Source organism: Salvelinus fontinalis, chromosome 12 (assembly GCF_029448725.1).
Source record: "Salvelinus fontinalis isolate EN_2023a chromosome 12, ASM2944872v1, whole genome shotgun sequence".
NCBI classification, from domain to species: domain Eukaryota; kingdom Metazoa; phylum Chordata; class Actinopteri; order Salmoniformes; family Salmonidae; genus Salvelinus; species Salvelinus fontinalis.
The window spans coordinates 16,871,498-16,894,890 of record NC_074676.1 but is presented as its reverse complement, the minus strand read 5'-3'; the positions used below and the strand labels follow the sequence as shown (position 1 = coordinate 16,894,890).

At 42.3% G+C, this 23,393-nt stretch overlaps 1 protein-coding gene across 4 annotated transcripts in view; it reads left to right on the top strand.

Annotated features, from left to right (window-relative positions):
* Window positions 1–23,377, top strand: part of LOC129866900 (casein kinase I-like) — a 62,950-nt gene extending 39,573 nt beyond the window's left edge. Inside the window, exons 6-15 of one of the 4 annotated variants that reach the window (XM_055939918.1) lie at window positions 3,713–3,864; window positions 4,044–4,278; window positions 7,496–7,581; window positions 7,931–8,015; window positions 8,119–8,267; window positions 8,660–8,767; window positions 12,046–12,159; window positions 13,235–13,341; window positions 14,361–14,384; window positions 15,587–23,377. In XM_055939918.1, the coding sequence (XP_055795893.1) occupies window positions 3,713–3,864; window positions 4,044–4,278; window positions 7,496–7,581; window positions 7,931–8,015; window positions 8,119–8,267; window positions 8,660–8,767; window positions 12,046–12,159; window positions 13,235–13,341; window positions 14,361–14,384; window positions 15,587–15,641 (1,115 nt within the window). In that variant the 3' untranslated portion in view covers window positions 15,642–23,377. The remainder of the gene's footprint in view (window positions 1–3,712; window positions 3,865–4,043; window positions 4,279–7,495; window positions 7,582–7,930; window positions 8,016–8,118; window positions 8,268–8,659; window positions 8,768–12,045; window positions 12,160–13,234; window positions 13,342–14,360; window positions 14,385–15,586) is intronic. The other 3 variants (XM_055939919.1, XM_055939921.1, XM_055939920.1) reach the window with 3 other exon arrangements.
* Window positions 23,378–23,393: the final 16 nt, after the last annotated feature.

Genomic DNA, 23,393 nt, shown 5'->3' with positions numbered 1-23,393 from the left:
ACGACCCAAGGCACTTTTAATGACTTTTGTCTTGTGTTTGATGTTTTGATGTGGTCCATGTAACAAAACAATTCTGAAAATGTACCCGTCACTACAGACAGTCACAATGGTGTGTGTGTGTGACACCAGATGCCCTGCACAGTACATTGGTTCAGCTCAAAGGCCTTTCTTTATGAGATGAATGAGTAGTCAGTGGAAAGGGTCCATGGTGTGCCAACCACCATGCCATCTGGGTATGATCATGGCTGAGAGGACTTAACCAGTTGTTTGACACAGAGTTTAGCAGATGACCAGGCACAACTCCGATATACAAAGTGTTTTTTCTCAAAGTTGCCCAGATGTCACGTGTCCTACTTATATCAGTACACTCAACCTAATCATTACGAAACGTCTATTAGATCAAATAAACCAAATTTGACAGTCACGCCATTACTTTTTTTTTTTTTTACACCTGCTGGAGAAAAACGATTTTGGACCCAGTTATCCCTCTCGTTTAGCCTCTTCCTCTCTGTCTAGCCTCAATCCTTATACCCCCCCCCCTCCCCCCCTTAGCCTTCCCCGTCAGTGGGGGAGAAGTTTAAAATTGAGACACTAGTGGTAGGGAGAGTTAAATTAGGCCTAGTGAATGATTTCTGTCAGTGGGCGTGTTTTTTTTCACAGGACCTCCTGTGTGTGCAACAACTTCTGCATTATATAATTGGGTGTTATAGTAAAGACCATAGGTCGCTCATGAGTTTCAAGCTTGGGGAAGCTTACAATTTAACCTTCCACTTCTACCTACCTGTGTGTCATTTATGAATATTTTTACATGTGCATTTTTGTGGAAGAGTTTCAATTCAATCATGTTTTTGTTCCTCAAAATCATTGTCACATGGTTAATCATAAAGATCCGAATTTAAATGATGAAGTAAAAATTCTACTAAAATTCTACGAATGCGAGAGCACCAGCCTCAGCCATAATGGACACATGAATAAACCGTACATAATACATAGAAAAATAGTAGAAAATATCCTGATGAAAGAACCTGCATTTTCAATCACAATCTCTCTTTCCATCGGTCTGCCTCCCCGTCTCTGTCTTGACTTGAGCTATCAATGGTGCAGTGTAACATTGTATCAACTAGCCTATTCCTGGCCCCTCAGAGTTTTCTGTGCCAGTGAGCTCGGGACAGACAGCTCTTTTTTTTAACGTTTTCACTGGATATATGGGGTCATCAGATCATGATAAACAGACTTCGTTGACTTTTACTATGTGAGGGTAAGAAAAAAACGACTGAGAAGCTCAGCTTATAAGTGATGAGTTAAGACGATCAGAAATCAGACATCCCCAAATGTGCACTTTCCTATGTTGGCGCACAGCAGGCCAGGTAGGCCCTCTTCTATGTGTGCTCAGGCACGGTCCTTCAACGTTATCAGGACAGAGAAACCAGTCACACACTCATTGCTCACATGGAGCACTCCAAACAAAAGACAATGAAAAAAAAAATGGACGAAATTCGTAAATGATGGTGTTGAAATAATCCCAAACTCATGAACATGCTCTCAAGCCAGGAGAGATTCTATATCTCTGACATGCATTGATCCATGGTGTGTTGTCGTTTTTGGAACAGTGTGGGTGTGGAATATGTTTTATGTGCCTACCTTTGCTGGAGAGCTAAATTGAGTTTTTATTCAGGTATAAATTACATGAGATTCATACAGACAGAGCTGCCATTATTGATGACTAGCTAGGTGACTCAGGCCTGACTGTTCTTTGAGTGTGGGGGTGGATTAATGGTTTGATTGGTTGCGTGTCTCAGGATAATCCGACATTTGCTCCTGTGTGACTGAATTCATTTTCCCCCAAAGCATTTCAAAAGATGCACTCTCATGGCATTAACAGGCTTTTATCCCGCCTCTGCTTAAATTTAATGGGATCTGAGACCAGTTGCCATTTTCATCATTCTGAAACTTGGTAAAAACATGGTGCAAATACGAATTGGTTTAGGGAGCGGAAGGGGTAAGGTAAAATCACATTTGTGTTAATAGCTTGTAGAGTGGAACTCCTGTAATGCCTCGACAGTTAGGCAGCATATAGAAGACATGAGAAAATGTGGCCGTTTGCTGTCGTCGACATTGTCCTTTCTCACATTACACACAGAGTGGGCCTTCAGGACCACTGGGCTTTTCTCAGGAGCTCGTATTTCTCTGGCGCCCTCTCTCCCTCCCTCCGTCAAGCTTGGAAACACCTGCCCACTCCCACATTGTGCTTGCTCACTTATCTCTGTCACATTTGTGAGCCACCAAGCTTGTACACGTTGGCTAATTGTTGACCTACTCCGCTGCTGCTTGTCTGGGCCCCTCTTGTCATAGAGACACACACTTTCAACAACTATTTTTCTTCCCTTGGCTCATCTTCTTCCTCACTTTCTTTTGTCTAAGGGGAAGATTATTAACTCTTCCTCGACTCCACCATGCTGTCTCTCTCTCGTCTTGTTTATGGTGCTGGGAATGAAATCCCCATTGTTCAGATCAATATAAAAGGTAACTTGGGCATCACTGTCTGTCTCTTGCACACTCTCATCCCATTGATGCACCGGGCAACTGTATCCTTCCCGGAGCCTCCAATAATGTCTAGGATACTTCTGCACTACTCCAGAATAACGTTATTTTGCTGTACAGATGGGAGTTTGCTATTGGATCGTTTTGGAGCTCTCAACCTCTGTAGTTAGCCTTTGTCGTCCAATAAAATGCATCAGTCATTTTCAGGGCGTTTTGAATTCCAATGATATTCTCTGAAGCACTCTTAAATTACATTTAAGTAAAATTATGCCTATACACAACAATTTGTGACTAAAATATGCTCAGTCAGGAGAATATATCTGAAATCCACTCTCATTCCTGTACTGTTGATAAACGCACAAACTCATCCGCCGTACTCGTCCAGAGCGCTCTTTGAGAGGGGAAAAAGCTAACTTTTTTGCTGAGCTCAGCTCGTACAAGAAACATCACACCGGGGATGTTTGTTGGAGTGGAGTACGGCGCAGGTTGCAATCCCAACGGATTGAGCCACTCTAAAATTCACCAAATGTATCCTTCCCTCTGTTCGTAATCGTTTTTTTTAGCAGCAATTCTCCTCGAGTTGTAACACAGAGATAATTCTGGATATTCTTTCCAATCCCATCACTGTTGTAGTTTTTCTGCTACTTGGCTTTGGAAAATGGGGGCGGTTCTAGTTGTGGGTTTCATGACCGTCATTATTAGCTTGCCCAGGTTCCTCTGGGCACCATTCCTCTCTGTTCCCTCCTGAGATGGGTACAGCAGATGGCTTCTAACAGCTGCAACAGACAATTCAGAACAACACTCATGACAAACCCCAACCAAACAGCTTGGCCCATCTTTAGATGCCACTTGTGAAGTGTTATGTACAGCATAACTACTGCTCGTCTCAAGTCCTGCATGTGACTGGAGTACAAACTAGTTCCAAAAAGGCTAATGATGAAACAATACCCAGGTATGTGGTATCACAGGTAGAGCCATTTAAATGGGCATGTGAACTGCGCTGCCACACCCTCATGCATATTCAAAACAAATTAATGGAACACTGCATAATCCAAACTCTAAATTGTTTGTCATATGATTTGTTCTACTGATAGTCTTTTCAATTTCAGTTTAATGGACTTCTATATTTTTTTTATTTTCCTCTCCCTCTATCCATCCCTCTCTATCCCAGTGGAGGGTCTTCCTCAGGTCTTCTACTTTGGGCCGTGTGGGAAATACAATGCCATGGTGTTAGAGCTGCTGGGCCCCAGTCTAGAAGACCTCTTTGACCTCTGTGACAGGACCTTCTCTCTCAAGACAGTCTTAATGATGGCTATTCAGCTGGTAAGTCAAGTTTACATCCAAATCACAAAGAAGCTTGTTTTGGTGAATTATGCCCATGTCTGTTCTGATTGTATGTCCCAGTGTGGATGTCCATTCAGTTTTTCGGTGTGCATGGAGTTGTGTGTACACCTTTTTTTTGAGTGCATGCGTTTGACCGTTACACACACTACGCTCCCCAGCTCTCACGGATGGAGTACGTCCACTCCAAGAACCTCATCTACCGAGACGTGAAGCCCGAGAACTTCCTCATCGGGCGGCAGGGGCACAAGCAGGAGCACATCATCCACATCATTGACTTTGGCCTGGCTAAAGAGTACATTGATCCCGAGACCAAAAAACACATTCCGTACAGGGAGCACAAGAGCCTCACAGGGACCGCCCGCTACATGTCTATCAACACCCACTTGGGAAAAGGTAGGGCTACAGTACTTCTACCCTCTACCAGACAACTTAACTTGTCTCAACTTCCCTGTGCGGTACTTACATGGATGCAGTATAGGCTACTCTCATATCTGATTGGCTGAACTCTGCAATTTGAAGGGCATTGCCTTTGCAATTTTTTTCTAGTCTGTCCTGTTTACACATGGCCACGGGAAGTAGTTTGGGGGTGGGGGTGCTGCAAAAAAATAATCTGCGGGGGATGCGACACAACAATTAACAAATGTGTATTGATGAAATAGCGCAGTGCAGCTGCCTTGGCTTCACCAGTAAACAGGTGAGTAATGCTGGGGGAGCCCGAAGGACCTCACTTTTATTCTGATCTATTCTAAATAAATTATATTTAATCACCACAAATATTCCATGAAAAAACAATACAATTACAAACCAAAATAAATATGTAAGCTACAGCAGCCTAGGTAAATTGTGGTTTCTTCTCCGTCTTCTCTCTGGCAAATAATGAAGAAACGTAGGCTACATGTGTGCACTGATGCAGTTTCACCGGTAAAACATGAATAATTATTATTCATGATTGACAGTGATGATAGCCTATAGGTATGTCTAACTTGGTGTTTGAGGGTATTAAAAATATAACATTTTCTTGAGACAATATGTGTGAACATAAGCAGACATTGCTATTGGAGGATGCATTTTATGCATATTTTATAACAGGGATCTCCAACCCTGTTCCTGGAGATCTACCATCCTGTAGGTTTTCATTCCAACCCTAATCTAGCGCACCTGATTCTAATAAGTAGCTGGTTTATAAGATGAATGGTGTTCGTTACAACTGGGGTTGGAGTGAAACCCTACAGGACGGTAGCGCTCCAAGAGCGCAGGGTTGGAGAGCCCTGTAATGATAGGCTATTATCTGTCGGTACAAACCTTGATTGAGGAAATGATGACGTCATTTACACCACTGCAAGTCAGATCTGTGGTAGGTCTGTAGCCGATGGTGTCTGTAAACTGCATGTGTGCCCCGCTGGCTTCAACCAGCTGAGCAGAAGCCAAAATGCAACCTTCCTGTGCTCTTGCGAACAGGGTAAATAAAGGACCTTGAATGACAGCACCATGGACAACTCATCCCACCCAGAGACTTGGTGCCGCTACTTTGATCTGCCGCTGACCATGTTTTAGCCTTCTCCATTCACATTGTGTCATAGCCTACACTTGGATTAGCCTACATTATAATTCATTAAACTGTACTGGATTATTTTATCACACCAGCATTGCAATCCAATGCATGCACGATTTATGCAATAAACTGAGATACTGTATATTGCGGCGCTGTAATTTTTTGGGGGGCTGCGCTACAGAAGGCTATATTGGTCTGCTAATACTGGACTAGTAAAGGCCAAGTAAACTACTACTATTGTAGATTTTTTTTAACGCTACCGGTAAAAAGTTTTAGAACACCAACTCATTCAAGGGTTTTTCTTTATTTTTACTATTTTCTACATAGTAGAATAATAGTGAAGACATCAAAACTATGAAATAACACATGGAATCATGTAATAAGCAAAAAAGTGTTAAACAAATCAAAACATATTTGAGATTCTTCAAATAGCCACCCATTGCCTTGATGACAGCTTTGTAAACTCTTTTTCCAACAGTCTTGAAGGAGTTCCCACATATGCTGAGCACTTGTTGGCTGCTTTTCCTTCACTCTGCGGTCCGACTCATCCCAAACCATCTCAATTTGTGGAGGCCAGGTCATCTGATGCAGCACTCCATCACTCTCCTTCTTGGTCAAATAGCCCTTACACAGCCTGGAGATGTGTTGTGTCATTGTCCTGTTGAAAAACAAATGATAGTCCCACTAAGCCCTAACCAGATGCGATGGCGTATCGCTGCAGAATGCTGTGGTAGCCATGCTGGTTAAGTGTGCCTTGAATTCTAAATAAATCCCTGACAGTGTCACCAGCAAAGCTTGACCCACACGATCACACCACCTCCTCCATGCTTTACTGTTGGAAATGCACATGCATAGATCATCTGTTCACCCACACTGCATCTCACAAAGACATGGCGGTTGTAACCCAAAATGTCCAATTTGGACTCCAGACCAAAGGACAACTTTCCACCGGTCTAATGTCCATTGCTTGTGTTTCTTGACCCAAGCAAGTCTCTTCTTCTTATTGGTGTGCTTTAGTAGTGGTTTCTTTGCAGCAATTCGACCATGAAGGCATGATTCACGCAGTCTCCTCTGGACAGTTGATGTTGAGATGTGTCTGTTACTTGAACTCTGAAGCATTTATTTGAGCTGCAATTTCTGAGGCTGGTAACTCTAATGAACTCATCCTCTGCAGCAGAGGTAACTCTGGGTCTTCCTTTCTTGTGGCGGTCCTCATGAGAGACATTCATCATAGCGCTTAATGGTTTTTGCGACTGCACTTGAAGAAACTTTCAAAGTTGTTGACATTTTCCGGATTGACTGACCATGTCTTAAAGTAATGATGGACTGTCGTTTCTCTTGCTTATTTGAACTGTTCTTGCCATAATATGGACTTGGTCTTTTACCAAATAAGACTATCATCTGTATACCCCCTACCTTGTCACAACACAACTGATTGGCTCAAACACATTAAGAAGGAAAGAAATTCCACAAATGAACTTTAAACAAGGCACACCTGTTAATTGAAATGCATTCCAGGTGAATGGTTGAGAGAATGCCAAGAGTGTACAAAGCTGTCATTAAGGCAAAATGGTGGCTACTTTGAAGAATCTCAAATATAAAATATATTATGATTTGTTTAACACTTTTTTGCTTAATACATGATTCCATATGTGTTATTTCATAGTTTTGATGTCTTCACTATTATTCTACAATGTAGAAAATAGTAAAAATAGCGAGAAACCCTTGAAGGAGTAGGTGTTCTAAAACTTTTGACCAGTAGCGTATGTGTACGCTAGGGAATGGTAGCCTAAACGAAGCAGAAAAGCAAAAAAGAGAGAGATTGAACACATATGGAATCATGTAGTAAGCAAAAAAGTGTTAAACAAATCATAATATATTTTACATAGCCTTTCATGTCTGTAAGCCACAGGTAATTCAAATTCAGAAAGGTTCTATTTTGTTCCTAATTTGGAGCTCAATGCATTAAGTCCTACATAAGCCCCAACCCAAGGATATGGTAGATAAGATAGACGTTGGTCGCAGCTTAAAGCGGATACCCCTCCCTTTTTGTTTCAGAGCAAAGTCGACGGGATGACCTGGAAGCCCTGGGCCACATGTTCATGTATTTCCTACGAGGGAGTCTGCCGTGGCAAGGACTCAAGGTAGGGGAGCTTGGTATGATATCAGCTGGGTTGTTTTCAGTAGGCACAAAATGGATAGAAAAACAGATCGCACCATCTGAATTTGTCCAATTTTTGAAACGCTCAATTTTGTTTTGTGTTGCATGACATTTTACTACGATGTACTCTAATAATAATCCCAACCCAGATATTAGGAGAGTGTGATGCACTACTACTAGTGATTCAGAGGGGGGTCAAGGGAATGGTAGCCTAAATGAAGCAGAAGAGCAAAAAAGAGAGAGATTGAAAGACTGCTGAGGAAGTTTAACATTAGTGGGAAGGCGATAAGATGGCCAAAGTGTGTTGAACTCAGTGTGCCTTCTACCTACAGGCTGACACCCTGAAGGAGCGATACCAGAAGATTGGCGACACCAAGCGCAACACTCCCATCGAGGTCCTCTGTGAAAGCTTTCCAGGTATTACCAATCCTTTGTGAAATGTCTATTGTCCGGTACTGTGTGACTAGATGGAGCTCTTGTTTTGCCTGAACCATGTTGACTGACTGTCAACCCCTTGTAGAAGAGATGGCCACGTACCTGCGCTACGTGCGGCGGTTGGACTTCTTCGAGAAGCCCGACTACGAGTATTTGAGGACTCTGTTCACAGAGCTGCTTGAGCGCAAAGGATACACTTTTGACTACACCTACGACTGGGATGGCAGACCGATTGTGAGTAGCTAGCGTTCACGTGCCAAATAGCATAAGTGTAGTCTCAGGTACAATAGTCATACTGAGGCTATTGAAAGAGACTAGAGAAAATGTGCTGATTAGCAGCAGCTTGTTAACTGTTCAGTCCTGTATGTTTTGGTGTAGTAATAACTTTATTTGTGTACCGTTCATAGCTGGAAAGCTGTGAAATCAAAAGTACAATAGACATTTAAAACACAAGTGAAAGCCATACAATACTGTAAAACTAGTTTTTCAAAGAAGACAACATACTTTCCTTGGGCATCTCTCCACTTGAGCCTTTTTGTCTCTCTGTCTCAGTCTCTCGCTGTCTCGCTGTCTGCGTTATATTTACTTTGTTGTTTCTGCTCCAATGGGCTCTCTCGCTCTCTCAGCCTACTCCAGTGGGGTCTGTCAACGTGGACTCGGGTGCGTCTGCCATCACAAGAGAGAGCCACGCTAACAGAGACCGGCCCTCTCAGCAACAACCCCTACGGAACCAGGTAAACACAGTAGTCTCACTTAGCAGTTCACTTCAGCTTTGCCTGTATCTGAAAATGCCAATAATTTCACGAAAATCTACTAAAATCCAATTCATAAATCAACAAATCCTCATAGAAAATAATGAGATTTGTTTTGGAGCCACTTCATGAATGCAATTTCAGTTTGTTTCCTATAATGTCATCAACCCCAATGGTTCTACTCAGTTCCATTTCCACTCCTGTCAGTTGAATTGGACATGGAATCTAATTCCAAAATTGACAGAGATTGAAATGGACAGTTGTCACAAAGTGCTTATACAGAAACCGAGCCTAAAACCCCAGAGAGCAAGCAATGCCGATGTAGAAGCACAGTGGCTAGAAAAACTCCCTAGAAAGGCAGGAACCTAGGAATAAAGAGAGAGGGTTGAGTGAGAGGGTCGAAACAGCAGGTCCGGGAGAAGGTAGCACAAGTGTTGAACAGGTCAGGGGTCCATAGCCGCAGGCAGAACTTCAGAAACTGGATCAGCATCACGACCAAGTGGGATGGGCGGGGGCAGCCAGGAGTCGTCAGGCCAGGTAGTCTTGAGGCATGGTTCTAGGGCTCAGGTCCTCAGAGAGGGAGGGTGTCCTAAGATAACACAAGACACCAGATAAGACAGGGGAATTACACCAGATGGGACAGGTTGACCCTAGCCCCCCGGCACATAGACTATTGCAGTATAGATACTGGCGACTGAGACGGGGGGAGACAACAATGTGGCCCCGTCCAAAGTTTACCCCCGAACAGTGCCAACCAGGCAGGTTGTAACCCCACCTACATTGCCAAAGCACAGCTAAAGGGATATCAAAGACCACTAACTTACTACACTGAGACAAGGCCCACGAAGTTAGCCCAGGAAGTTCTCCCCCACCACACGATCCCGAGGACAGGAAGGATTGGAGCAAGCCAGTGACTTAGCCTCCATAATAGGGCCAGAGGCAGAGAATCCCAGTGGAGAGAGGGGGGCCGGCCAGGCAGAGACCGCAAGGGTGGTTTGTAACTCCAGTGCCTTTCCGTTCACCTTCGCAACGCTTGGCCAGACTACACGCAATCATAGGACCTACTGAAGAAATGAGTCTTCAATAAAGACTTAAAGGTTGAAACCGAGTCTGCATCTCTCACATGGATCAGCAGACCATTCCATAAAAAATGTAGCTGTATATGAGAAAGCCCTGCCTCCAGCTGTTTGCTTAGAAATTCTAGGGACAATAATGACGCCTGCGTCTTGTGACCGTAGCGTACGTGTAGGTATGTACGGCAGGATGAAATCGACAAGATAGGTAGGAGCAAGTCCATGTAATGCTTTGTAGGTTAGCAGTACAATCTCAAAATCAGCCCGAGACTTATCAGGAAGCCACTAGCACTGGAGTAATATGATCAAATGTTTTGGTTCTAGATAGTAGCAGCCGTATTTAGCACAACCCTGCCAGGCACACGGACAATCGATAAGCATTGCTTGTTTGAACACCATATACACTGCCTCTATATTATTTGGAGTGAAGCCTAAACTTTCAATTTGGCTTTATCCTGAAGCATTTTGGATTTTAGATCAAATGTTTCATATGAGGCAGCAAGCACAGAATGTCACCTTTTTATTTTACGGTATTTTCATACATTTGTTTTAACTTTTAAAAGGTTGCATTCTGTACTGTCGCCTCAAAACATTTGATCTCAAATCCATAATGCTGGAGTGTAGAGCCAAATTGAAAGTTTTGGCTTCACTGTCCAAATAATATGGAGGGAGTGCGTATGGTGTTCAAACAAGCAATACTGTCCAAGTAAAGGGGAGTTTAAGTCAGGAGGGTAATTGTATAATTGACCTAGAGTGAGCTGCAAAGCTGTTAAAGGTTCATGTCAATGCTATTGAGTTGAATGACTTATGATTATGGTTTTGGGATTGTCTAAATTTGATCTCAACAAGCTTTTATAGTTTACGCTACATTACATCTAACATCATTTAAATTAGTGCAAGTAGTAGACCATATAGTTTGTTCCAACTTGATGCCTCTGCTTATGCTCCACGGAGTTCAAGCCTTGCTTTCAATCATCTTTTGTTTTGGGTTTGTCCTATTTGGCTTGTTTTAGTGAAAATTATATTTTTCTGCATATTCGCTTTTGGAAAAATACAGAAGCAAAGCAGCTTTCAGGTCAAAATAGGGATCCTAGCATGTAGTCTCAGCTGATATTTAAATGTTGGCACCAAAATACCTTGTCCATATCCGCCTCTGCCTGACTGTTCGACCGGAGAGGCATGGAGAGCCACAAAATGAATTTCTCCACTGGAAGTCCTCCAACTTTGCTCCCGACAGGCAGGGAAGCTTGTCTCAAATCTGATTGGCTGCAGCTTGAGTGGTGCTACTTGATTGTCCTATGACTGCGTTGCGCCCAGGAGGCCCAGACTAATCTCTAATCAGTGCTCCACCTGTGCCACCATTGGTGCTACAGTATGTGCCAGACAGAGATTGTGAGATGGAGAGACAGAGGGAGGGTGAGAAGGAATTAATATGGAGGGGGGATTTAGGTGGAAGGAGAAAGCAGAAAGAGATGGAAGAGTGGACTTGAGAGAGAATGAGAGAGGGAGAAAATAGGAGAGAAATGAGAGGGAGAGAAAGGAAACGTCCTTGGTTTTGAGGAGGTCGACCTAGATCACCCCATCAGGTGAGTCATTTTAATGAGCCAGGGCTTCAGCCCCGCGAGACAGGAGATGCCAGCTAGTCTGGCCAGTTGAAAGCTCCCAGACTGCGTAAGTCACCTGCCAAAACTCCTGCAACAACTCTATTAGCAGTTAATCCCTCAATGTCCTGTCACGTACAACCTGTCCTGTCCAACGGAACGGTGATGAAATAATTACAGGGGGACAAAGCAGAGCCTGACTGGTCCAGACTTCTCAATCAATATAGCCAGGATTCAGGTCAAAGAAACAATGCAAGTCTCTTAGAGAAGACACCAGGATTATAAAATAAGGAAATAAAAAAAGATGAAGATGTCAAACATGCATACAGGGTTTCTCTTAACTGGCTAAAAACGTTTTGCTTTGAATACACAAATGTATCTAATTTTAAAGCTATTGTTTTTGCCTTTTCACGCTTACCTTTTTGTTCTGACCTGGTTGTTCTCAATTACTTACACGCGTGGCAAAGCCGTGAATACGTCTCACCTTTGCTTTTTTTTCTGTGCTGCATGGCCTGTCGGCGCCTTCCTCTCTCACTCACTCTCGGCCCATCCACGTCCCCATCCGCCTCCCTAATCAACCAACCAGATGGCAGCATCAGACCGCAGAGGAGCATGGGATGCACAGCCACACCGGCAGACAAATTCCTCCTACCTGAGCAGCTCCCACCTGGCTGCAGACAGGCATGGGGGCTCTGTGCAGGTATACACCAACCAACAACGGAGAGACCCGAATGTTAACTACCTGTACACTGGCTGCCTTTCAAACCAAAAAAACTGCTTCATTTACCTATGTCCTTGATAGCCCTCTAGCCCACAGATCAGAAGGGACATAGACATAGTAGATGAAAGCAATATGGCAGAAACCTCTTATTGAATTGCTAGGTGGGGCCCTCGCCACATTGCTTGCACCACCTGCTCTTTGCGCTTAGGATAAAATGCTGTACTGTATATGTGACGCTGTTATGATGATCAACAGCGGAGGCTGTCCGTGTTGTGTTTCTGTGTTTAGCAGCAAGAGAGGAGAGACAGCCTCATACACAGCAGCAAGCAGACACTGTCTGAGGAGGAGGCAGACAGGGAGAGACAGGTTCACAAGGCCCATCAGACAAACACGTTCAGTCACACTCGAACAAGAACCTTTCCCATTAAGGGAGACCGGTAGTAAAGGGGTAGAGGTAAAGGTTAATAAGACGGGTAAATGGCGCCACACATGGATGTCTGGCAATGGCTAAACTGTATGGAGGGAGATTGGTAACGTCACTTTAGTTGATGTTTCTGTGGTGAGGGCCTACATACTACTGTCATGGGCGTGACCGAGCGGGCAAGATACCATAAGCATTTATTACAAATGATGTCATCGTAACAGCTTATGACAACCCGTTTTACGCTAACTTGACACTTTGTTTTTGTTGAGATAGTTGGCTAGGCCTACTGCAAGCTAGTGTGCATATGTGAGAAACAGTTTTATGTTGTGACAGTGTTAAGTTAGTTGTAACAAAATGCGGCAAGTAGCCTAACGGTTAAGAGCGTTGGGCCAGTAATCCAAAGGTCGCTGGTTCGAATCCCCTAGCCGACTAAGTGAAACATTTGTCTATGTGCCCTTGAGCAAGGCACTTCATGTAATCATGACACTTTGGGCTATATTATGATCTTGTCAGTGGTTGACCTTATGATGGAGATGTCAATGTTGTATTTTTCTGTTTTTAATCCTCCTAGCAGAATAATCCTTATTTTGGCTTGACTGATATGACCTTTTTCCCCTCCATGTGCCTCAGGTGGTAACCTCCACCAATGGGGACCTGAATACAGACGACCCAATGACGGCCCATTCCAACGCACCTATCACAGCGCAGGCCGAGGTGGAGGTGGTGGAAGAGGCCAAGTATGTATCTGCCACTTCGTCTTCTGTCGTAGCTAGCTCTCTCTCTGTCTCTCTGTCGAAGCTAGCTCTCTGTCTCTCTGTCGTAGCTAGCTCTCTGTCGTAGCTAGCTCTCTGTCGTAGCTAGCTCTCTGTCTCTCTGTCGTAGCTAGCCCTCTGTCTCTCTGTCGTAGCTAGCTCTCTGTCTCTCTTTCGTAGCTAGCTCTCTGTCTCTCTGTCGTAGCTAGCCCTCTGTCTCTCTGTCGTAGCTAGCTCACTCTCTGTCTCATGTTCTCGCCCCCCCTCTCTCCCTCCCTCCATCTCGCGCTTGGTCATCTGTCTCTTTCAGTAGCACTTTGTTATTATTTGTATTGGAAGACAATTTATAACAGCCAGTGGTCATTGGGGTAATTTCTTTACTATGACTTTTGCTCAATCCATGAGATTGACTGATTGTCCAATCCCAACCAGTTTGAAGCTCAGTCAAAGAGGATTGGATCCAAGAAGTCAAACTGCTTGAGCCAGGATAAAGTCCAAACAAGTTGTCTCTTGTGGATGGGACCAGATGGGGTTTTGATTGGGGATCTCCTGATAAACTGATCATCTGCAACAAATCCAAATTTGGTTCCGTTAGTTTCAATTACAATATGAGGGGGAAAGTTGTTAAGATTATCTGAATTATTTTCTTAAAATGTTCTGAAAATATACCAACTAGCTAAAACAAAAACTTTCAAAATAAAAATCCCCATATTTGTTTAGTAAGAATCTGTTCTACCTGTTCAATCATCATTTCAAAATAGTTAAGTACCGTATACCTAACTTCACATTCAATGTCATCTAGTAGATTTACAGATGATATCCCTATTCTGATTATTCCCTATGATTGTCCTTTCCTCCATTGCCCAGACACAGTTTTGTCTCTTACCTGTGTGTATGTATTTGCATGCAGTTTTACATTTCAGAAGGACTATCTTGAGTTGTTGTCCCTCTCTTTCTCTCTCTGTACAGTATTAATATGTCTTTTCTCCTCACACTCTCTGTAGCTGCGTGAAAATGCTCAACCTGTGGTGAGTCTCCGCTCCCATGCACATCAGCCATTCAAAAGGGAGTGGACCAGACTAGCACCAGACAACATATCCAGCACTGTGTTGGTTTCTTGGCTTCACCCCTTCCATTAAACAAATAACTACGTTACTTTCATATTGGGTTTTAGGCCTCACATGATGTGGTTTAATATCCTTATCACACTACTGAGTGGAGCTGAAGGATGATTATGTAGCTCAAATGTAAAGCTTTTGAGAGTTTGAGTGAACTGGAAAGACTAATGCCTGGGCCACACAAAGATTTTGTTTTCTGTCAAGAACGGATTTGCGAATGGCGTTGTTACAGGGCACGCAAAGAACTAGAACGTTGGTTCTACAGTTATTAACCTGCGTCCTTGAACAATCTAATTGCAGAACATGACAGAATTTTTTTGGGGCCAGCTGGGTAGCATACAGAGTCTGGGTGTATTCCCTCCCCATTGAATGTTTGCTTTCTTCTTCACCGACACACTCATTCTTATACCTGTTAAATGTTCAATGTCCATTCTTTATTACCTCTAACCCATACGTGTCACTGTTGGGTTTGTTTACAAGCTGACATTTTCAATATTTTAAGTTGTGAGTTGAGTGCAACATGAGTCTTAGGGGATAATAGTGAGCGATACACACTGAGTATACCAAACATTAAGAACACCTGTTCTTTCCATGACTAACTGACCAGGTGAATCCAGGTGAAAGCTATGGTAGTCACTTGTTAAATCCACTTCAATCAGTGTAGATGATTGGGAGGAGACATGTTAAAGAATGCCTTGAGACAATTGCTACATGGATTGTGTATGTGTGCCATTCAGAGGGTGAATGGGCAAGACAAAATATTTACAGTAAGTGCCTTTGAACGGAGTATGGTAGAAGGTGCCAGGCGCACTGGCTTTTGTCAAGAACTGCAACGCTGCTGGGTTTTTCATGCTCAACAGTTTCCCGTGTGTATCAAGAATGGTCCACCACCCAAAGGAGATCCAGCCAACTTGACACAACTGTGGGAAACATTAGTGTCAACATGGGCCAGCATCACTGTGGAGCGCTTTCGACACCTTGTAGTCCATGCCCTGGCGGTGCCCTGGGCACATCCTCAATTCCTTAGGTGTGCCTACTGTTTGGTATACTCAGTGTAGATTGCCAAGTAACTGTCCTTCCTTTTCTCTCTCTTCTCATTCCTTTCTCCTCAGGTGCTGTTGCTTCTTCAAGCGAAAACGGAAGAAGAACACTCCACGGCAGAAATGAGCTCCTGCTACTCTGTCCGATGTCACTGAGCGGGTTTGGTTTGAAGGAAACTAATTAAGGGACATTTCCAGTTGTAGTTGGGAGAGAGACTTTTTATTACGAGAGATATGTGATTCTTAATGACCCGGACCTACTGAATGACCTTCGCCATAGAGACCTTTCTTTGATAATTTGACCACTGACCCTCCCTCTGGATACCGGAGAACATCTCTTAATCTTCTTTTGCTCAAGTGGAGATCAAAGTCAAATATCCCTCCCTCTCTTTGAGGGAGTGAGGAGACAAGTCTTGCAGTCTATAGACACCATATTTTTTCTGTCTCACGTCTCTCTCTCGCGCTCTCTCTCTCCCCATTCGCCAAACCCTCTCACATCCCCAGTAAAAGCAGGTATTAAGCTGTCCCTAATTGTTTGCTTTTTGTTCATGCATATTTATGTCTGTACATATGTGTGGATGTATGAATGTGTCCTAATGGTTCATTGATTCATATGCCACCCAGCCCCTCCCACTTAGCCCTGTTTGACTGTCTTGGAAGTGTAGGAGATATTAGGGCAATTCCACATCAGGACAGCCTGAAAATATTTTGGGAGTATCAAATTGTTCTTGCAATTCTCACATAGAAAGTTCATTGGAAGAAAGAATGTTTGACATGCTTGTTACATTTGTATCACTTTCTTTTTTTTATCATGAAAGTGGTTTTCTGGTACTTTGGAAGATACAGTATGACCCATTTTATATATAGAAGTTGACATTATAGGTCATTAACCAATCACATCCCTCCTTTAGAATTGCACATTTAGCAAATCACCAGCAGAGGGAGTTCCCTTTTGAATCCATTTTCCCATTCACTGTGTTGGTGGTGCTTATGAAATGTATCATAACTTAAACATTTGCGGAGAGCCTACTCTGGAAATGTGATGTACTTGTAGAGTATATTGTTTCAAACAATGTCCTAAAATTTGCTAAATCTAAAATGTGTAATTCAGAATGTAGACATACTCCATATGTTAGAGCACACTATAAGGAGTATAATGACACCAAGATGTTGTCTGTGTCATGTATGGTGCATGGATCATAAGAGCTTACAGGAGGCATGTATAGGTCTAAAAAGGGCCTAAATTGCTACTTGCATCATGATTATCTGAAGGGAGAAAAAGCATGTCAAACATCCTTCCTTCCAATGAAGTTTCTATATGAGAATTTCCATAACAATCCGAGTTACCCAAAATATTTTTGGGCTGTCCTGGCATAGAATCGCCCATTTATAAATAATACTACAAAGTCCTAAAGTAACCTCTTGCTTCAAGCCTAGACACCGCTTCATGTCCCCTCATAGATCTGCAAAGATGTGACAGGTGTAAGCAATATGTTAATAGTTCCACTTTTGCTTCTGGTTGGCTAGGTGAAGTGTCCACCACATTGCTCAACACACATCCAGTTCTTTCACATCTATAAGGGTTTATTTGGGATTGGGCATAAGTAGTCAAAGCAGAATGAAAAGGTAGAAAAGGAGGGAACAGTGAAAGACAAGCACGTTCCTAATGCATCCCTGCCAGAAAAAAAAACCCTGCTTGTACTATTCACCTCACAAGTCAGTTACTACATTTGCCTGGTGCCTCCATATTTGTATTAAAAACTACTAAAAGTGCTAATTAGAAGAATAAGCAAGAAAAATGTAAGACAGCAGTTGGTGAGTGACCAAAGGGATGTGTGTGGACAGAGGACCAATTATGTTACCAGATTGGGATTTATTTCTGAAAATGATTTGAATTGTAGATCCCTGTGTTTGATGCACTGTTCATTATAGCAAATGCACATCATTGCTTGTAACCCACTCGCTCCTTTTGAACTTTAGGCCTTGGTCTATTGTACATTTTTGGGGGAGACAATATATCGACAATAGATCAGTTACGAGTTGCATTTTGCATTGCTTTAGTTAACATTGCACGTACCCCTAAACTGGTCCCTGTTATCCACAAACACTTAGATTTGTCTGTGTGGATGAAGGAAAAGTTACTTCCAAATGATGATCTAAGGTCAGTTTAGCTTTTTTACCTCCTAATATTTAAGGCTAGGATTGGGATAGAATGAACTGATCCCAGATGTGTACTTCATTGCGGCTTCTACCGCCAGTCTGTCTGTATACAGAATCTTGGATAAGGAGAACAGACTGAGCTCTCCCATTGATTTAGATGCTACTGCTCCCTCTTCTGGCCTTAACATGGAATGCCTTAATCAGACCACCTCTCATTAGAGCCTATCGGATAGGTGTCTGGTCACTGCAACAACATACCAACCAATAAGAAGACATGGATGTTGACTAGTCTGATTCCTATAGAGCGGTCGTTCTCAACTCCAATCCTGGGGTACCATCTGGTGTTGCACATTTATGTTCTAGCCCTGCCCTAACACACTTGAGTCAACTAATCACAGGCTTTTGTGATTAGTTAAAGCTTCAATGCAGACTTTTTTTTAATCTCCATATCAAATTATTTCTGGGTAACAATTAAGTACATTACTGTGATTGTTTTAAATTAAAATGGTCAAAATGAAAGACTCTTAACAAAGAGCAATTTCTCAAGCAATTTTTTTGCTAGGACTGTCGGAGTGATCTGAGTGGGGAGGGGATAACTGTAAACGAGCTGTTATTGGCAGAGTGGCTTGGAACGCCATCCCACCAAAACATTTTCATAATTTCACAGTATTATTCCAACCTCCTAGTGTGGAAATGTATATAAAACACAGGAGAATCATGTTTTTGACTGCACTGGGCCTTTAAGTATTTGAATCATGTCTGTTAGTGCTGGGCTAGAACAAAAAAAGCTGCAGTGCTGCGGTGTGGACCTTCAAGACCTGGACTTAAAGCCACCCATGCAGTCTTTACTATTTAATTTTTAAATCATCACTGTGTCTAATAAATCACTGTTTATTTCATGAAAATAACAAATATATTTTTGATCATTTATTTCCCTGAGCTTTCTTTGGCCCTTGAAATGCTGCCTGACCATGTGGGCGTTAGGAAATACTTTTAAAGATATTTACATACACAGCCATGATTCCGTTTACAATAACCCGAAAAATCTTGAGTCCCGGTTATGTGAAACCAGGATAAGATGCCTGAGATATGCTGATCTTAGACGGGATACTGTGGCATGTAAACATCTCATCACTGTTTACTGTTGTTTTTCCACAGTCTGCACAGTCTCAGTTGCTCATATCATTGGTGTTGTGCAGTCTATGATGTTGTGTGATGTTTTCATCTGTTAAACAAATCACTCCAAAGAGAAGGCTATCTGCGCTGTTCGATCCACCATAATTCCATAATAATTGATTTTGCTGATACTCCGTACTGGACTGTATAGCATACTGGCTACTTTCACCCCTAATTTAGACACTTCTGCTTATCATTTTTGACATTTGGTAGGTCGTATCATTTCGGACATTTGGTAGGCCATTTCTTTGTCAACTATAGTTAGATACATGCATCTTTTCTTCTGTCATAACTTGTTGCCCTAGAAGACTAAATAAAGTAGTGCTCACCAGAATTTCATACATCGATAGAATGATGCATTACACAGTAGGTTGGTGGCACCTTAATTGGGGAAGATGGGCTTGTGGTAATGACTGGAGCAGAATAGGTGGAAGGGTGTCAAACACATGGTTTGATGCCATTCCATTCGCTCCGTTTCAGCCATTATTATAAGCCGTCCTCCCCTCAGCAACTTTGACTGCTGCATTCGTAATCTAGTTAACACCAGTAAAGTTGTCTGTTTCGTTTAGGGACCGGGAGAAAACGCAATAACTCCAAAACAGTGGAAAGATTGGTCCTGAGCAAAATGTCCAGTGTCATCATTTTGACCGGTTTTAAGGAAATGAAAAGCTGAGAACTATGAAACATTTCTGTTAAGACTTCAGTTCTTGGGTGCATATTTTATGTGGTTGAAATACTGTCTGCTGGCATAACGGTGTCAAAGATAACACATTACAATCACCAAAGCATTTTCTCAAGAGATGCTGATAGAAAGAAATCATATTTCTCCACTCCTGTTCCCGAGACAAAATTATAATTTGTTGTATCATTGTACTGCAAGAAATTCATAATTCTGCAGGAGTTAATATTATATTATGCTACATGTGAGAGGTTATAGGCCTACAGTCAGTGTCCATATTTCAGTTACTTTTCCATTTAACCCATATTAACTATAATGACTAATATTCTGTTTATACCCATGAACTGGATATCGAAGCTGCATGTAAACAGCATATCCCGAATAAGACCTTAAGCGGAATATGAGCTACTGTCCGGAATACTGTGCGCATGTAAACGTGGTCACTATTTAGCTTGTGGAAATAGTCGCATTTTGGGAGATGATACTGTGGTGTCTCACTTTAAATCAATATTAGCGCAGACATGGTTGAGAAAGCAGAATTTGAATATTTCAAATATAGGAACCTCCTTTGTGTCCTATGTAATGTCATCGGAGTGAAAGGACGTGAATGGCCTCTGCAGTCAAGACATTTGAGGTTGTGAAATGCTAAACTTGAGAATGATATTCAACCCACTTGTTAAACCCTAGTGTTGACTCCTGAAGGGTTATCTTGTCTGTTTCGATTTATTGTTTTGTTAATGTGAACAAAAAATGTATGATGTACTGTAATTTTACAAAATGTAATCATTGAATGACCTTGCTTTTTGGTGGGGGAAGGTATTTAAACAGTGATTGAGTGCACTACTTCTGCACCTACTGTTGTCTGTAGTTAGGATGCCGGTCTCGTTCTCTACCATCTAGATCAGGGGTGTCAAACTCATTCCATTGAGGGGCTAGTGTCTGCAATTTTTTTCTTTTTTCTTTCAATTAAGCCCTAGGCAACCAGATGAGGGGAGTTCCTTATTAATTAGTGACCTTAATTCATCAATCAAGTACAGGGAGGAGCAAAAACCTGCAGACGCTCGGCCCTCCGTGGAATGAGTTTGACACGTGATCTAGGTACTATCCACTGTTTCATTTGTGTGTTATGGAAATGGTGGAAAGAACTCGTGGCCTTGAGGCAAGGCTGGAGGAATTGTCTATTTCCTTTATATGCTTCTATTGAATAACTCCCTTGTATACAGACACACAGGCGTGAAACCCAAGCACAGTGTTAATTATTTTTACTATATGCTCCCAAGTTAACACTGAGTGATGCCCCCTGGTGTGCAGAAGGACTTTTGTCTGCTATGATAAAGCATTTATCTTTGGCATGTCCACTCCCTAGCTGCCTTTTAGGGATGGACAAACAAATGCTCCGTATATTTTTGAGTAACAAAGCAGAGTTTTTGTGTGCTGTGTGTGGATTTACGTTATTTCAAATGTACTTGAATGGAAAGATATGGGACGAGTCTTAGTCAAATAGTGGAATGTCAGGATTTACTCAGATGCCATTGTCGGACTAAATAATGTGCGTATGGGCAATGTTCTTTATACATGGATTGGTCAATTGATTGATTCACCCACATGTCGTTTAGGCTTTTAGACATCAATGCTGACCACAGCAGGCTAATTGTGAAGTGGGTAAAAGTCCAGGCTTAGGCTGTTGTCATGTATCTCTCGCCCTTTCTCCCTTTCGCTCTCATTCAACTCTTTGTTGGGGACTTCCTCCCTTCCTTGAAGTAATTACTGATCTAGCCAGAGGAGGCTGGTGGGGGGGTCCTATAGGAGGATGGGCTCATTGTTAAGGGCTGGAATGGAATATATGGAACAGCATCAAACATATGGAGACAGCATGTTTGACTCCGTTCCATGTATTCCATTCCAGCCATTACAATGAGCCTGTCCCCCTATAGGACCCCCCACCAGCCTCTTCTGGTTAGATCAGTAATGATTTGACAGGTGAAAGCAATGGCTTTTACCTGTCCAGTCATATCTAATTAGTGAGGGAGAAAGGACAGTGTTCGTACCAGGACTTTTGACTTGCTATGAGGCCGGTGCCGCATGGAGGCGCTGACCCTAGGGTTTCTTGAAAGCACAGAGGACTTCCCCTGACTTCCACACGCCCCTGGTGGCAGTATATATTTCTATATTTGCCCATATAGCCGTTTGATCCCACTGTAGGTCATTTTGAAGCCTTACATTCCCATTGCTCCATGACATGTTAACAGAACCCCCTCCAATGGCAGGGTTTGTTTGAGATGTCACTCACTGTATCAGGATAATCTATGAATAGATGTATACCTCAGAGAAAAGCCATTTCTGTCTCACCACACACATGCACATTCCCTTTCTCCTTTTTGCTCTCTCACTCAGTCTTTGCTCCCCAGTGACAGCTTGTTGACCTCTAGCCTTCCTCTGGTGCCAAGGGCGCTGAAATGTTAGCGTGTTGTAGACATGAGCCCTATTTTCTGCTCTTAAGATGGTGTCATTTTAGACCCATTCGGTGGGTTAGCTGGATCATTGCAAGTGATTTTGAAAAACCATTCAAAATAATAATAATTTGCCATGTTATGCTTGTGTGACAACCATACCATCTCATTATTTGTGTAGTGAAATATTATTTTGCTTTGGCGCATTTAGGTGATATGAGGCTTCTACTATAGTAATATTGCTAATGATTACAGCTGATTTGCTTCTTTCATTAAGTATTCTAGACCTGCTTGTTTTGATTGATCCCAACCACCAAAGTTATTGTTTTGTCATCCCTGTTTTCTTATTATTGTTCATTTTTATTAAGGAAACCCCTTTATCAATATGTTTTGCCAACTTTTGTGTAACATGTACATATGAAAAGTCCTCTCTAAATGATCTAGATGCTGCAGAGGGGGGGCATGGCTTTTTACCCTCCATCAGCAACCAGAAGATGACACTGAGTCAGATGGCTTTGGCCGGTTGTATTCTCATGCCTTCTGCATACTGCATAAAGGGGTCGATTTAATTCAACTTGAGGTCTTCTCATTGGTTTTAAGCACAAAGTTATTGTATTGGTATACTTTGTGTACTTTTAAATAATACTGTCCTGCTTAAATGAGCAAGGCCCACCAGGGCCTTAATGACCGTTTTTCATTCTTACTGTCATTCCAGATAATCTCTGCACTTTCTCAGTGTTTGAGGGACCATTTATCAACGGTTGCTTGCATTTGTCTAAAGAACTGTGTAGGGCGCAAGCTGCAAATACTGCTCAAGTGAAGACTTCCTGACATTACTTTCAGAGTTGCTTATATACTGTAGACCTCCAGTGGTTAGAGACAAGACTGCAATATTGTAATGATTATTTTTAATAGTAAATTATGTGAAGTTGATTTTGTTTTTATGTTCAAATTGGAGTCTATTTTCTCAGCCTGGTTTTCTTTTCACCCTCTTCAAAGCTGTGGAACGCAAACTTGTACAGTGCTATGAGAGCTTATGTCTCGTGTTCTCTGGTAATGGTTTCAAAGCTATGAATATAAGAATCAAGTCTTAAAATTGTATTGTGAATATTATTGTGTTGAAACATGAATGTTACTTCAAAATGTATTTGAAGGCTTTAACCAACCTAGTTAAGGGCTCCTATCCTGAAAAACCCCTCTTGGTTTTTTTCAGCTTTTTGAATTCCTTTTTTGGGGGGGGAGAAAAAAAAGGGTTTGGACTGTCTTATTATGCCTACTTCCCAGAGGCCTCAAGTGAAATGTGTCATGGGACCTTTCCAAAATGTCACTACACAACTTCAAAATAACTCAAGTTTGCACCCGTTTTTTATGTAAAATAAAAATCTCTCTTAACCTTTACTCTTGGCCCTGTGTT